The sequence below is a fragment of the Falco naumanni genome, chromosome 11, assembly GCF_017639655.2.
Source record: "Falco naumanni isolate bFalNau1 chromosome 11, bFalNau1.pat, whole genome shotgun sequence".
Taxonomy (NCBI): Eukaryota; Metazoa; Chordata; class Aves; order Falconiformes; family Falconidae; genus Falco; species Falco naumanni.
The window spans coordinates 31,029,573-31,045,943 of record NC_054064.1 but is presented as its reverse complement, the minus strand read 5'-3'; the positions used below and the strand labels follow the sequence as shown (position 1 = coordinate 31,045,943).

The 16,371-nt window shown below is 38.3% G+C and overlaps 1 protein-coding gene across 12 annotated transcripts in view; it reads right to left on the bottom strand.

The window, feature by feature from the left end:
- FGGY (FGGY carbohydrate kinase domain containing) overlaps positions 1 to 16,371 on the bottom strand; it is a 325,709-nt gene that overhangs the window by 112,658 nt on the left and 196,680 nt on the right. For all 12 annotated transcript variants that reach the window (XR_005830063.1, XM_040609878.1, XM_040609879.1 and 9 more), the window contains one exon: positions 5,138 to 5,226. Coding sequence is in view for 11 of the 12 variants with exons in the window: in XM_040609878.1 (XP_040465812.1) it covers positions 5,138 to 5,226 (89 nt within the window). In the remaining variant the exon portion in view is untranslated. The remainder of the gene's footprint in view (positions 1 to 5,137; positions 5,227 to 16,371) is intronic.

Below are 16,371 nucleotides of genomic sequence, written 5' to 3'. Positions count from 1 at the left end.
AGTATAAGAAATACCTGTTACACCCTTTTCCCTGCCACAATGGCTAGCAGTTGAAGACTGAGTGGGCAAGTATTTCCACAGGAAAACTATTTGGGTGAACATTCACACATGAGGTGAAGCCTCCACATTACTTTCCCCAACTATTAACATATCTAGAGTGTAGTAATAAGAAAAAAATTCTTCTGCACAAACATCCAGTTTGTTCCAACTTTTTGGGGAAATTTTGGGAGGTGGCTCGTAGCATGATGTTGGACACTATCTCAGTAATGTCAGCCTGGCATTCTTCCCTACGTTTCCAAATCCTTCTCCACAGGTTTAATCTCTGTTTAGAGCTCCTCTTAAACCATGTAAATCCAGTACAGACTAGCTAATTTCCCAATGAACGAGTTGCTTGTGGTTGGAAGTGGCACTGAAGCAGAACAGCGGACCTAAATACACACGACCTTTGAGAAATTTGTGTGTGAATTCTACCCACTTTAACAGCTCAGCCATATTATCTGCAATGCAATCCTTCACAATACAAGAAACACAGTAAAATTGTAGATGTGCAACTCGGATAAGAATTCTCCATTCATAATCCAGCAGCCTGTAACTAATCCAGATAGGTATTTAGATTTTATTACGATAGCTTTATCCAAAATACCATATAAAGGAAAAGTTATCAGAGATTATAGATGGTGGGTAGAAGAGAGCAATGAGTCACACTCACCCTGAGTAAAAGTGCTGAGCCTCTGAAGAGCTTTGCTAACATGTCTGTGAAAAAACAGCTCGCTCTCCCTCTCCACAACAGCATTTCTGAAGTAAGACAACTGAGTATTCAAGTGGCAAAACCAATACTCATTGTTGCAACCTTGGGGGACAGGAGCAGGGAAGTTCCAAAGTTTTAATTTTTTTCACTAAAGAGCTGTCAGTAACATTTTTAATGCAGAATAGTAAGCCATCTGGATTACTCAGAACAATTCAATGGTCTTTCATCGACCCAAAGAAGAAATAATAAAAAATAACTATTTTTAATATGGACTATTACAGGCAACAATCTTCCAAGAACAATGGGAATCAACGATTTGGAACTTATCCTTTGCAATTCATGGGTGGATGCTGTTCAGTGAGATCTATAGTGATTTCAAAGACAGTAGGTAAATATCTCAGAATATATTTGAGTCTCCACCTCTGAGGTAAGAAGCATTGACTGTTTATTATATATCCACTGGAAAAAACATGACAACAAGGCAGTTTAAGCCAGCAGAATTAAAGGTGAAAGACAAACAGTTTCATACTCAGAAACACACATCAAGAACTGCTTTTCAAATACTCCAAATCCTGATCTCACACCCTACTTAACTTTGTGCACCAAGTAATCTCACTGAAGCCAAAAAGACTGTATGTAGTTTTCAAATGTTGAATATATATAAAATGTTTTGAAAGGCTCCTTAAAAATTTAATGAAGCAAGAGTAATAGTTTCAATGCATGCAGAAGTCTTTCCTATAAAAGTGCCTTTGGAACTGCATTTGTTGCAGTAAAATCCCCATCAACAAACCAAATTTTAAAAAATAAATCTGTCTTTTATCAGGCCAAGTTATGTATGATTCACAATGACTAACACTGTGTCTTGCCCTGTGAATAGGCTCCTTTGTGCTCAAAGGGAGAAAAGGTGGTAAGAATCTTATACTTGACAAATTCACACTTCCCTAGTATTAACAGCATATGCAGGACAAATTACTTGACTTCACCAGACTACAAGGAAACTCCCAAGAAACAGGTGTGCATGGGGGAGAACAGAGAAAGGAAAAAAAAAAATAGATTTGATTCCAGCAAAACATTTCTTGTCCGTATTTTCCTGTCTTTTTCTTCCTCCTTTGTTAACCCATAAGACATTCCACTAGAGCCAAAACAATGGGCTTAATTTTGGTGAGTGCATTAAGGCAGCAAAGGAGGATGCGCAAGAAACTGTTTTATCCAAAATAGAAGACTCTCAACAAAAGGGTGCAGAGAAGACTTTGTCCAGAAAGTCTTTTCCCAACATTCCCTTCTTCCTTACAATATTCATCAATAAAGCAAGTTTTTGAATAATCAAAATGTCATTTCTAAGGGAATGAACTTGCCAGTAAAAATTCTGTCAGCTCTACTTTTAAGTGTAATTTTCTGTAGTTTTGTTGTTTTGGTTTGTTTTATTTTAAGAGATATTCTCTGCCTCACCTCCAGAAAGTTACAGCTAAGAACACAAAGCCAAAGCCAGGCAAACCCAAGGAGCTGTCATTACCCCCGCACCCTCCCTTTTCAGACAGACTTCCAAAGCAAAACCTGAGCTTCACTGAGCTTAGACAGTCGCAAAATCCACTGCAAGCCATGACGCCTGACACCAGCTGACAGCACCACTACACCTAGTGCACAGCATGACTCTTACCCCATCCTTCTTTCCCCGTCCCCACACCCACACATAACACTGCTCCCTAAATTAAGGCATCCATGAGGGACAGTAGGCAGGAACTCCGTTATCGTACCCTGAGCTCCTATATAACCCCTCCCAACTTCCTTTTAAACTTCCTGCCATATATTTTGGTTGCAAACAAAGTTGCAGACAAGGTTGAACATTTCAGTCTCAAGAATTCAGACTGTACTGTACAGGTTAGATGAGCACTAGAGAATACAACCATTGGTTCGTAATTAGTAATATTTATTGCAATCGAAGTTCCCAGGAGGAATTAGGGTCCTACAGTGCTGGGCACTAATCACACCCCAAAAAACACCTGCCCTTTCCCAAAGGCTTCACAGAAATTATAACCACTGACAGGTACATGCAGCAAGCAGACAAACAAATACTAGGTTGGAATAGCAAGTACCAGGCATGGTGTAACTCTAGCACAAGTTTTGTGAAAACCACAGTGGATGGGAATTTGCAGGACCAAGAAAAAGGAATCTAGATCCCCCGCTAACACAGCATCAGTTGTTGGCAGCAATCCATCCCTTCTACTGCTTCAATACAATCATTCACTTTCCAACAGCTAAAGAATCAATCATCGTAACAGTTACATTTCTAAGTCTGCAGGAAGGCATTGCTGTTCTTTTCCATCTGCTCTCACAAACTCCACTAGGTTGGAGGTTAAAGAGATGGGGAGAGGGAAAGGTAGAGAGAGGGATTTCTTTTACACTGTATGGCCACCACTATTAAAACCAGGAAAGGCAGATGTTGCTATGGATCAGGGAGGCTTCTGGGAAGAGCGGGAACTCTGTTCATCAATGCTGGAGATACGTCTGCTCTAGCAAGAGAAGAATTCTCTTTCAAATATGTCACCATTCTCTCTGAAACTACTTCACTTTATTTAAAATTAAATTCCAAATTTTATTTTTTCTTTAAATCTTATTTATTCTTTAAAAATAAATTCCAAATAATATTTGACTCCAAGCTCACATGGACCATATGGTATTTTAGCTTCTTCTGTCATTAGCACAAGGTGAACATTTCATGATTTGCTCACACATTTATCACATCTATTAATCATCACCTGGCCACAAAGCCAAATTAAAACTGTGTTTGGAACTGAGTTCCAACCAGGGTCCCTAGCCAAGTCAGAAGCTATTCTTACTTGAATTAAGAATAAAACCATGGAATGAAGACACTCCCACCACATGCAAGAGCAGATGAAAATGTCCCCTTGTCCTATTAAACACTATTTTTAGTAGACAAAATGCAAGAATCTGTAACCCACTACTCAGTCATACCTATTTTCTGGGTCATCATATCCCCCAACTACCTCAAAGGACAGGTGGCTACTTTTCCCACACCTGACTGTGCCTGTATTTGAAGAGCACTTGATATGTTACACTCTTGTACTGCTTATGGTAAAAAGGCAGTCACCACTCTCCATCAAGTCCTTTGACCAAAGGGTGCTAATTCTAAATCCAAGTCTTCAGTAATTTCACAAGATGGAGATGCTGCATGGCATATCATCTGGGAGCCTGGGATTTATCCCCTTTAAGTTACAGCTGCGTCAAGTGGCAAGACTGCTTAGATTGCAAGATCTTTGGGGTGAGAGTTATTCTTCTGTTACATAGTTATACAGCATACAGCAGAATATGACTGAAAGTCCAAGGGAAGGAAGATTTGAGATACAATCTTTCAATTATCATCTAGCAAGTATTTGCACAACTACTCACTTTTATTATTCTTTTTTTAATTTTTTTTTAAGTCAAACATAACACTTTCTTGCTCTATAATGCAAGATATTTAACAATAGCTGTCAATCATGGAGACTAACTGGGGAGAAAGAGTGCGCTCAAAAAGAACTGTGTCTGAGAAGGTATCTTCCATTTCAAGAGAGACTAAAACTATTCTGTGACCAGTTTTCATTTCAGACTACTGTTTGCACACATTCAGCATCATAAATTGCTGTGGAAATAACTGTGTACTGCACCGAGCTGACCATTTAATTGGTCCGTAAGACTTTATTTTAAATAAATAACACTGTACCTCATTTTTCACAAAGACCTAATTATCTGCAAATGCGCTTCACTTGCACTGGTCATTTTAAACAGGATTTTAAAGGAGTTCTCTCAAAGGGTTTTATTATTTTCTTTAAATTTTATAATTATTTATAAATTATAAAAATTTTTAATAATATTAAATATTAAAATTATTTTTAATATTACATTATTAAAAAAACAAAACTTGCTCAGCAAGTATTCTAGGACGCTTTTCAGGAGCAATACAGCTGCCGTGTTTTACTCAAGTGAAGTGAGTATTTTAAACAAGATTTTACCAGATCCCTCCCACATGGCAAAGAAGTGTTTTCATTCATTTCTCAAAAAAGTCAATAAATTCATCAACAAAAACAGATTTCAAAGAGTTATTAGAAGCATATTTCACAGTAACTCGGGTAATCATATTTATGTTCCAAAATGGAGTACAAGACCAATTAACTGACAGTTGTAGCAACATACTGTTATCTGTGAATTACACTGCTCACAGGAACAACTGTGTTCAGGAATGCACAATGGAAGCAGGAGATGGGCTCAAGATGTTTTGGAGCAGGCTGAATTACAGACAGATGTACATAACAGCATGTCCAGTCAAAGTGAATTAAAGCAGAAGCATACATAAGTAAACAGACGAAGATGACCAAATCATAATTAACATACCTTGCAGTGACACCTGTGGCTTTCCAAGATAAAAAATCAGGAAGATCAAAGAAATAGCCTGCCTTCTCCCAGCACGATTCTTTCAAGTTCTAACAAAAAAAAAAAAAAGAAAAAAAAAAAGAAAAAAAAGAGCAGATATTAGAGGCCAGGCATGCTCACATCCTTATTTTAATGCATTTACAAAAACCTGGCATTTATGTAAACATGACAAATTTTCCAAACCCAATATTCCGGTCACCCAATCTGCTCTACTCACTTTACAGTGATTTACTGCCTGAAGAACAGAGCCTTTTCCCCACCACAGACTGATCACAAGAAAAGAGTTTCCCATGATGAGTTCATGGAGACACATGTTTCGGATCGATAACATAGGCTCTCTCAGTTCCCCATCAGCTGCTCAATGTCAGAGCAGTCTCAAAGTCATAGACAAGTCTCTCAAAACTAATTTGATTGAAGAATGCCCTACTTTCTAAAATTAACCATTTTAAATTTATTATTTTTGAGTTATAAGTACGGGAAGAAAACAAGCAGCTCTGTGAACACAAGAACAAAGCTTTCAAATTTATTTCAAAATAACTGAAATATGATTGAAGTGTATAAGAACCTGTAAGCTTTCAGTGAAGCTTTCTTCCACAACTAGTACATTCGGGAACTCTCAACTGCCTGATTAACCAGTAACAATCAGCTTTAAATCCTCACTCCAACCCTACAGTTGCTATCACAGCAGGCACATGAATTCACACAAACAACTAACAGAAGTTTATCTTTGCTAACTCTGCCCCTCTGCAAAATTTCCTTGAAATTCGGTAACAACACACCAAGCAGTACAAATGCTATTTGAAAAGAGGTTCAACATTGTTTCTTCAGCTGAGGGAACAACTGAAGACAGCTACAGGACAACCCCCTCCAGTTAAGAGTGGGACACCTGCATGCCTCTGATAGCCATGTGACATTTCCAAACTGCTAATTTACAGAGAGTTTCCAACACTATACTCTGCAGAGAGCTTAGTGGTGTAGAAAGCAAGAAGTCTATCAGAAGAGGTCAGTCATACCAGCTGGGCAAGGCTCTATTCTTTGTCTGTCTCCAAAGTTCAGTCTGATTTCAGCTTATGATAGCAATGCATATTCTTAAAATCTTTAAGATTTTTAAAATTTTAATTAAAAACCTTTAAAATTCTTATAACTTTTCTACAAAAACAGTCTCCACACTTGCCACAGCCAATGATGAGTGGGAAGAAAGTTTCCCCAAGAGTAACATTTTATTCCAGTGTGACATTAGGAGTGGGCATTGCTGTCCTGCAATACAATACCATCGAATGGCCACCTCTGGCCACAGCACATTAAAATAACAGAAGAATATCAAAAGCAAGCGAAAGTCAGTCCTGCTAACCACAAGGTTCACAAATCAGACTTCCACAGGAAAGTAAGACTGCTTTAAAAAATCCACCAGCTTTTTAAATAATCGAAACGTGACATTTTCTCACTTAAGAGCAGCTGGTGTACTAGAAATGCAAATCCTAGCTGGGGTCATTCGGGCACAGAGCCCTGCTAGACGGCACACCTTCAAGTAAGAACACAAGTCAGGTCAATAGTTGCACCTAGCAGGCTAAGGCAAAGCTGGAGAGATACTTCAGAAGAGCATGAAATGGGAAACTATGTGGGTCCTCATCTCTACACAAGAAATTTGAGGGGTGATTTATTTGCCTTCTTGTCTTCTGGCTTTCAGGTCCCATCTTTTTCATCTATGTTTCGTAAGTTCAGGCCAAGACTCTTGTAACAGGATTCCAGAAGCAAAAGACTTTTTAGAGAAATAAAAGTATTAAACACTAAGAGAGTCTCAACCGCACAAGCTTTGTCAACAGCAACTCAAATCCTTCCCCCAAAAACCCTGGAAGAACCTGTGGCACACAGCTGAACAGAAGGTCAAAGTATTTTAGCGAAGGTTCTAGGCTTTGTTATTAGGTTCTTCTTTTCAAAACTTTTTTTCCCCCCAAATTATTCTGAAATTGTCTTGTTAATTATTGACAGTTTAAATTATCTGCATTTGAAAAGCTGCCATCAGTTTCCTCCAGCAAAAATTAATTACATGCAGTATCAAGCATGTACATGCTGAATTCAAATAAAAGATAATTCCATTTTAAGAAATACTACTTGGCTCTATAATTTAATTCTGATACTATGTGATATCAAACCGAAATCTTACAAGTCCAGAAAGTTACTAAAATGAAATCTATCAATTCTGGAAACTAAGGTCAATTAGGTAAGTACAAAAAACCCCAAATTTTGTTTAGTTTTGGATCATGCAAAGAATCTATCTTCTTTGAGTTTAGTTCCTTAAAGCTTCTAAAACTTACCAGATTTCCAGTAAGTTCAAAAAAAGAAATGCTCTGATTACAACTTTTTAATATAAAATGCACAACCTTTGGATGCCTGTCCCTGATCAGTCGGGTTTAGCTTACCTCCTAGACATATGTGGCTGCTACTGACATCAAATTTAACTTTGTATGTGAATCCAAAGGTGCTCCACAGTGTAGTACAAAGGTCCTTCAGCCTGATTGTTTTGATAATAAAAGCCATTGTGTATTGTTAGCATACCTGATAGTCTTCAAGAAGCAACAGAAGTAGTTTGGCTACTGGACAGAAATCGGATTAAGAATAACTGTCCTCTTCAAACAAATTGTTTCATCTAAGATACTCCTTGGATCCTTATTCTATTACTTCAAGAATTCCCAAAAGCCACATGTTAGTGACACTAAAATATGTTGTTTCATGAACATCCAAATGATTCATTCTCTGCCATCTTGATGCTGTGTCATCACTAATTAGTACAGACAAAAAAAAAATCATAGCATGCCCTGATGCTTTTTTCCAAACAAATTTAAAAGTCTCCATGTTTTCGACACTCACTGAAGTTAATTCTAATTTATTTTCACTCGCAGTCAGGAATCTGTGACCACATTAAAAGGACTGTGGAAAAGATCTGGGAATGTTCCCAATGCTGTATTCATATCCTGCAACTCATCCTCCAAACTCACTTGTAAAGAAGCTAACTCAATCTTTCTATTTTCCAGGGGTACTTATGGAGTCCCCTTTCTTTAGCTCTCTCTCTGATTGTTTTGGGGTTTTTTAACAACTATGCCTCCAAACAATAATTTTTTTGAGATGCTTACAGATAATCCCAAATATTTGGGGGCAAAGAGTTTAAGAATTATAATGTACAATGTCTTTTAATCTTCCTAGACAAGAAAGTCTAGAGGAGGGATCAGGGAACTGATACAGAGCACATGAAAGGCCTCCATTGGCCATTTATTCCCTGTCAAGTCAAAAGTTTATCACGAAGCCACACTGCACAGTTTTTTATTGTGTTAAAATACCCACACAGGCAGAATTTCACGTGAGCACCAGCATCCGATACAATTTTTTGGAGACTCGGTTATATACCGAATATATAACCTTCCTATAAGATAAAGTGATCTTCAGACATCTAATGTTTGTGAAAACTTTTCTTCCAGCAGAAATAAAATGTGTATATGAACACCAAAGATGTCCTGACTTTTGTCATTGCTAGTACAGATTAAATATGAATCAGATTATCTTAAATGCCATTATAGACAGCCTTTGTATCAGATCCCTGTTGCCCACAGGATTAACTAAATATGGGCTAGAAGCAAGACATCTGATTTAGCACAGGATATCAGTCCAAATTTCATGGCTACTTACCAGCCAAAACCCACAAATTCAAAAATCATCCCAAACTGGTGTGTTAGAAATCTAGATTAAAACCAGGAGGGACAGATGGAAGCAGAAAAGTCTTTTACCATTTAGTGTAAAAAAGAAAGCTGGTGTGAGCATTCAAGTTCTACATCAGGTCAAAATCAAAAACTAGTCACTTGAAAACCAGAAAAGATGCTCATTCACCAAAGAACTGTCTGTTTTTCCCAATTCAACCCCAAATTTGAATCTCAATCTCCCAGGCAAACTGTAATAGTAGGGTATGTAGTGTATCACTCTCTTTTTCTAAATTACAGAAAACAAATATACATTGTGCAAAAGGAAGAGAACAACTGATGACTTAATGCACATGCTCAAGAGGATGTCCCACGCCCTGTCCCAATTCAGAGAAGGCAAGGACTTCGAATTTGGATCTCCCACACCTCAGATCAGATGCCAAGCTGTGCAAACAGAGCTATTCGGAGATACCCAAGATAGGGTCTGAGCAAAAACTCTATCCTTGCCAGTGCCAAGGCTGCAAACTGATCAATTTTGCAACTACCAGCTGCACACTAACTGGTTAAAAAAAATAACTAACTGAATTGTCAGATTCATCTTAAGGCTAGAACTGGGGCAGGGGGGAGAGGGGGGCTTGGAAAGTAACCTCTTAGAGTAAGTCTACGCTGAAGGTGGAGAAAACTGCCTTGCTGCAGTCTCTACCACCAAGACACTGTCTTAGACAGATGCAGGTATTTTCAAATCCCTGAGGCACCCTGAGCGTAGCACCACAAGTCAGGCAAGCATCAGAGCCCAGAGTCCATCAGAAACGGCTACAGAGGGACAGACCAAGCACATCAATGGTTGGGTCAGCAGAAGACTTGTAACAAGGCAAGAAGGACAGTCTACATGCATGTTGTAAGCCTCAGCACAGTGCAATGGAGAGATGCAGCTGAGAGACAAAGTAGGACATACTTAGAGGTGTAGGTGCTTCATATCTCCCAGTTGTTAACCCTTTTTTTAAATGGTACTTCTGCTTGATTAGCAACTGCAACTAAAAGCCAAGCTCAACAGTCCAAAGTACAACTTAGGCATACATGTCTGTACTACGTAAGAATTTTGAAACAGAGCTGTTAAAGCATTTATAAACAATTCTAATCAAGAGTTCAGTTCCAAACTCAGTAGCCTGGACTCATTCTCACTTAATATGGAATTTATTATTTAATTTAAAAATATTCAGTCACATTCAACAAAACAAAAAGTCAGCTGCAAAGGCAGCAAGCAATAGAGACGACATGCATCAACAAAGAAGCTGCTGCCAAGCTCATGCCAATACATTCACTATTCTTCTTCCCTCTATAGCCACGGAAAGATGTTTTAATTGTTTCTGTAAGTTATCCCACTGGTGGCTTCAAGTCACAAGTATATAGAAAGAAGAGCAATGATGCATAAAATGGCAGTTGTAACTGAAGATGTGAACTGACATACAGAGAGATCACTGACCACTGTGCCAGAAAGAAAAATAAAGATTACTCAAAATCTATTGATTTTAGTTATTAATTGCAGAGGAATGATGTGCTAGCCAGTTACTCTGTGAAGCGATTTTTTTGCTATAGGGAGTCTCTTCTTTGCTCTTATACACCATGTTAAGAACAGGGTTGTGAAAGCACGGTATAGATAGACTGGATTTCATTTGGAGACAGTTACTAAGCAAATACCTACTCCCAGTCCAGTATCCCCCACCCATTTAGAATAAGCTACAGCATCTCTGATTTAATGGGACGAGTATTTTTTAGAAATAGCTGACTTGTAATGTCATTAGTATAAGGAAAACATAACAAGCATCCTTTTGTTTTGGCACAAGCTACAGTAAAACTTCCAGCCAGAAATTAGTAAACAAGACTTTCCCCTCTGCTACCTCTGGGAAGAAAAATGCTAACAGACTAATTCTAGAGCTGGACAAACCTTCACTGCAGTTTTTACATTGCTCTGTTTAAACTAAGCTCTCACTGCTGTCATGTTGGTTTGCCATGCCATAGACATCCATACAGTCATTTTGTACTGACAAACATCTGTAGCAAGATATTTTCCAAGTGAAGGAGTATGTACCTACATTTTCAGTTCATATGCATGCCAGATATACCAGCACTATCTACACACTCATTCAGGCAGTGAACATCCAATTTCTTTAGCCAAAGTCAACAAAACAGCACAACCTGCTTAGCAAAGCTGCAAAAAATATACCCACAACTACAGAAGTAAAGAACTATTGCATTAATGTTTTGCAAGACAATTCTAAATAACGAAGAAATCTAAAGAAATAGCAACAAGAGAAAGACCCAATAACCTGAGATTACTTTCCTTTTCAATGAAGTTTACATTTGAACTTATCTTACTGACTTTAGGAAGACTTGGTCAGAATTATCTTTCACCTATTTGCTAAATAATTGTGAAAGGATAATGATTCTTTATTTCAACTTCATCTACAGTCAACGGTCTTAATTGAGCTGACCACACTCAGAAGTCAAATGTGATGGTATTCACAGAAATCACCTTTTTAAAGAAATTTTAAAGAAAATTCATATATTCATATTGCTTCATATTACAGAGTTAACACTGGACTTCTCTTTTATCATCACATGGTCCACGTGGGCAAAGAAATACAATGTTCCTCATAAGTGGACCACAGATGTGCACACTTTAACCAGACTGCCCCATAGGCTCTGCAGTAGTGGTATTTGGTTGAACGTTTACTGCAAACAGCTGTCCCCAACATGCAAACTCCACTTGCAGTGATGGCTTTCTCATATGAACACCTATCTGCAACCACAAACATCAAGACCACCCAATTAATTTCACATAGGCTAACTACCAGGTGCCAGAGGGTAAAATGATTCAGCAGCAATCAAACCAAACTGAATCTAAGCCAATACAATTCAAACAAGACCTCAGAAGGCCTATTATGGCCTTCATACTTTAGTTTCATACTTCAAAGCTCAAATGGAATAGAGATGAAGAGCTGAAAGAACAGAATAACCCTGAAGCCTCCAGTCACTAGGTAAATCCTTATTTTGTGTACAGTGGGAATGTTAAGGAGATGAAATATTAAAAAGAAAGCATTATATAAAAGTTAAAAAGAAGCAGTTGAAAGTAACTTGGGACTTCAATTAAAGCTGCAGCATCCCTCTGCAAATAAACACAAGTGTAACAAGAAAGCCGATAAGGACCAGCATCTACTTCTCATACAACTATGTCAGCTCATTCCTCACAGTGAGGTCATCTTCAATTCTAGTAACAGGATGATGTAAATGGAAAAGCACACTGAAGTCACCTTAGCCCTCTCCCCTACTCCTCCCTCTTCATTACTTCTAACCAATTCAGAGTAAATTTGCAAAGTCATATTATTTAGCAGAAATTCAATTCCTTTCTCTGAGAGACAGCCTAATCATTCGAAACTTAGCGATACTGCTGAACTGACCTACATCAGACCCTTCCTCACAGAGGTCAAGTTTTCAGATACTACAGCTAGGAGAGCCCAGGGCAAAAGTGAGAAGATAGGATCTCTTAATGTGGCCTTCCATAGTCAGGTTAGCATCATGGAAAGGGAGGGGAGGCTTTGATGACAACATACATGCAATTAATCTACAGGTATAACAACAGTCCAAATGTTCACTAAGTATCAATACCTTAAATAACTTCATTCCAAAAGTGCATCTAGTTAGTCTACTCAATCGCTAGTCTCCTGAATGACTCTTAACAAAATAATTTAATTTACAGTCACATTTCTGCAACTTCTTTTTTATTAGCAAGACTGCAGTTTCATATGACTGAATCCATGAAATATGGAACATGGAAAAGTCAAGGGAAGTCTTGAATATTTACCAGTTAGGCAATAAACTAAAAAAGAAACATTTACATTTATGCCAGCCTAAATAACTTTGAAGCTCAAGAAAACAATGTTAAAGAGTTCTGAAGAACTGAGGATCCACTGGAAGGAACATACTTCATTAGGACTAACTTAAATGTTCTTCCAATTACATGCTGTTTATTGTTACAAATACATAAAGTTTGATTAAAAGAAAAGTATCAAACATTTTCCCAATGACACAAAAGTTACCCCTGCTAGTTACTTCAATGGATTTATAAATTATTCTTAACTATTATTTTTATATTTATATTACACTATAAAAAGTACCAGGATACTTTATCATAACTTCAGGTATAAAGCAGTTATTTTCCCCACTGCACCCACTCTGCAAAGCCTAGACCAGCGCAAGCAGGTATGGAACGTGCACAGCTCCGATCCCAGGCACAGATGTACAGGGAGAAAATAGCAAAAACATTTAATAGCAGAAACATTAAATTCCTGGGGAGTTCAAAAAAGTTCCAGGGAATTCAAGGTGAAAGTCAACAGTGAATCTTCATATATTAGGGTGTACCCACTGACCTGGAGCATGACTGTACAAAGTGTACAGCTGTGCTTTTTGTTTTGTTTATAAACATCCATGTATTGTACATATTGTAGCCATGTCAAGCTTTCTGATCAAAAACTTGTCAGAAACATCACGCCTACCACAGGGGCACAGGCCCAAAGCACCTTCTGGATACACCTCAGTTCGGCCAGTTTTGATTATGGTTGGTCATAGAAGAATGTGCCCAATCCATTGCTTCCCCTTCCTGGCATTCTGCCAGGGAAATGACAACATTAGGTAGGAGTAGTAAGAAAGGAATAAGGAAGGAAAGGGAAAAAAACCCCATCCCTATGGTCCATGGCATGCAGATGTTGACTGGGGAATGACAAGGTTCACCGTCTCATACATTTCAAGGACTAAAAGGCAAATGAAATTTTAGGAGCATGTTTCAGAAAAAAAGATAACTTCACACAAAGTACAGTTAAACAGTGAAACTCATTACCACAGGACACAGTGGGTGCAAAACGTGCCATGTGAGTTCAGAAAAAGATTAGCTAAGTTCATGGAGCAAAACACTCACTACCAATCAGACAAAAAAAATGAGGCAAGCAGATTTCTGGTCTGACCCATTATGGTTCTTGCATCAAGCAGCAGGCTGCACCACTTGCAGTCAGATGGCTGGAAATAGTTCTGGAAATACTGGGAGTGCTTTCAGAAAAAACTTGAACCAACTGTACATATTTGCAGAGGTTGGCAGAAAATTCTGGGAGAGCACTTTACAATATAGCAACAGATTTTTGGGATGCTTTGAGAGGGATCTTATTTTAAAGCAGCTCCTGAGACTGCAGTGCTCACTGGAGCAGGCAGTACCTCGGTAGGAAAGGTTATTTCAGCTATGATATAGAAAACATAAGCAGAGGTGAGGATTTAGTAAAGATAAATGAACTTCTCAGATCTACAATACTTTAAAGAAACCTTGCTGGTAGCAGATTTGGTGACATTTAGTAGTCAGGGAAGCTGGAGAGGCTGAAGGCCACAATCACAGACAGCCAGGCACACAGTGCGGGCAGCCACTATGTAAAACTCCCCCAGGCAGTTCTGCCAACACACCTCAGCCCTAACATTCCAAGCTCACAACAATTCCATCTTGGCCCTCTCCTCAGCAAGGGCCATGTTTTTACAGAGTCTAATTTTATGCACATGAAGTTCCCACCTAGCCAACTGATTTAACATGTGGTCTGCGCAAACCAGGTAAAGTGCAGTTATTTTCTGAATACCAGTTGTCACAATTATTAAACAGAAGCACAAGGGAATAGCAGTTTAAACTCCGCAAAGCCTTCAGATAGTCTCAGTTAACAAGCATACAAAAAACCGAAAAGTTTCTTTCTACTTGCTAATCTTGTGACTCTCCCAATGGATGTGAAAATCAAACTTCCTTTTTACCAGTTTGTGCATTATCACTAGCTTACGAAATAATCCTGCAATCAGAATAGAGTATTTTTTCCTTGTGGTATATAAACTAGATCAAAATCTCACTCTGCCACACCTCTGGGAACTGTGCAGTATTAGCAGGAAAGAAATATACTAAACACAGAAAAGAAAGATCATACAACTCAAAACACATGAAGGAAACGTTAACCATTTTATAAGCAGTTTTCCTGACCATGCCTTTAATACCCATGTCATATTTTATTCCTATATAAAATATTAATATCAAAAAAACTGAAGAGACATAAGTATTTATTATTTGTAGACCACTTGAAGACACTCCACTGAATAACAACATATGTGCAAACTGGTGTTTTAGCTCACATTTGGAGAACCTGACATTCGAAGGTACTGTAAAATTTGCCTTCCTTGGCAAAAAGTGAGCACACCGGCATTACATGAGGCTGAATTTCAGCTGTCAGGCTAACACGAACCTTTGATGCTAGCCCTAAAAGTCATGCAATACATAGGCACATTATTGTGATTGGCTGTCACTCTTCACGCAATTCCTTTCATCCTCCTACTTTGCAACGTGTATAGAAGCAGTAAGCAAAGACTCAATCACATACTTCTCCAAAGCTAAGAAGTTTAACACTACACGCCCACATCTCAACTGATTACAATCACCTCCATAATAAATATTATTGTGCATTCTCATGAGCTGGCTGAGGTGCTACTGTAGATGTTGCTTAAGGTTGCCTGAGTTAAACAAGGTAAGCTTAAGCAGTTTAACAGTATGTCTTTGCTAGTCCACACAGGATGCAGGAACTGTTGTGTGAGCAGCTCAGCAAGCAGACCCCAAGGTAAAAAAAGCCCTCTCTTAAGGATAATAATCTCCTTAGCTGGTATGTCAGGAGCTGAAAGGGGACATATGAACAAGCCCTGTTCTATAATGCCCTTCTGCTACTGTTTGGCAGTTAGGGTAAGGTGAATTCTATTTCCTACCCATTTGCTCATGGAGGGAGCAAGTCCTGCAATGCTGGCCACCCCCTTTATACTACATCAATTATGTCACAGGGCTTTGGGACCATAGCACAGAATTACATCTCTGGGGACCACACTTAGAAGCCCCATAGTCTGGGCTTTCCTGATCAGTCAGGTACCGATACTCCAGACCTTGCAATATAAAAATGTTTTAAACACAATGGATTCACTTAAGGTTTTTAAAGCTTAATTTTATTATTTATAAAATGACTGACATATGATACTCATAGCTCGAGATGGAAAGAACTAGTAGATGGATATTTGTTTTTCAGTATAGCAGCTACAAAGAACTATTCTCTATTATCGTTAATCTGTCAGTACCTGCTTCTACCAGTTAATTCCTTTGACCTTCCCCAATCTGCACCTTGTTACTGTATCATGGTTCCTGTTTGTAAGGACAGTAGACTTTGGCTGCTTGAAACTGGCAGCAAGTAATTTACATTTGTGCTTTGTTAAAATGACAGCAAGCATCATTGAGACCAAATGTAAAAGCCAGACTGCAAGAGGTCATAAAAAATTCAAGTGGCAAACATTTCTCCTTTTATCTGACAGTTATTATTAAAAGGCCATACATCATTCTGTAACACACAGAATTTAAATGCAAGAGACAGAGGTAGAGTTCATTATGAACAAAGCACCTTC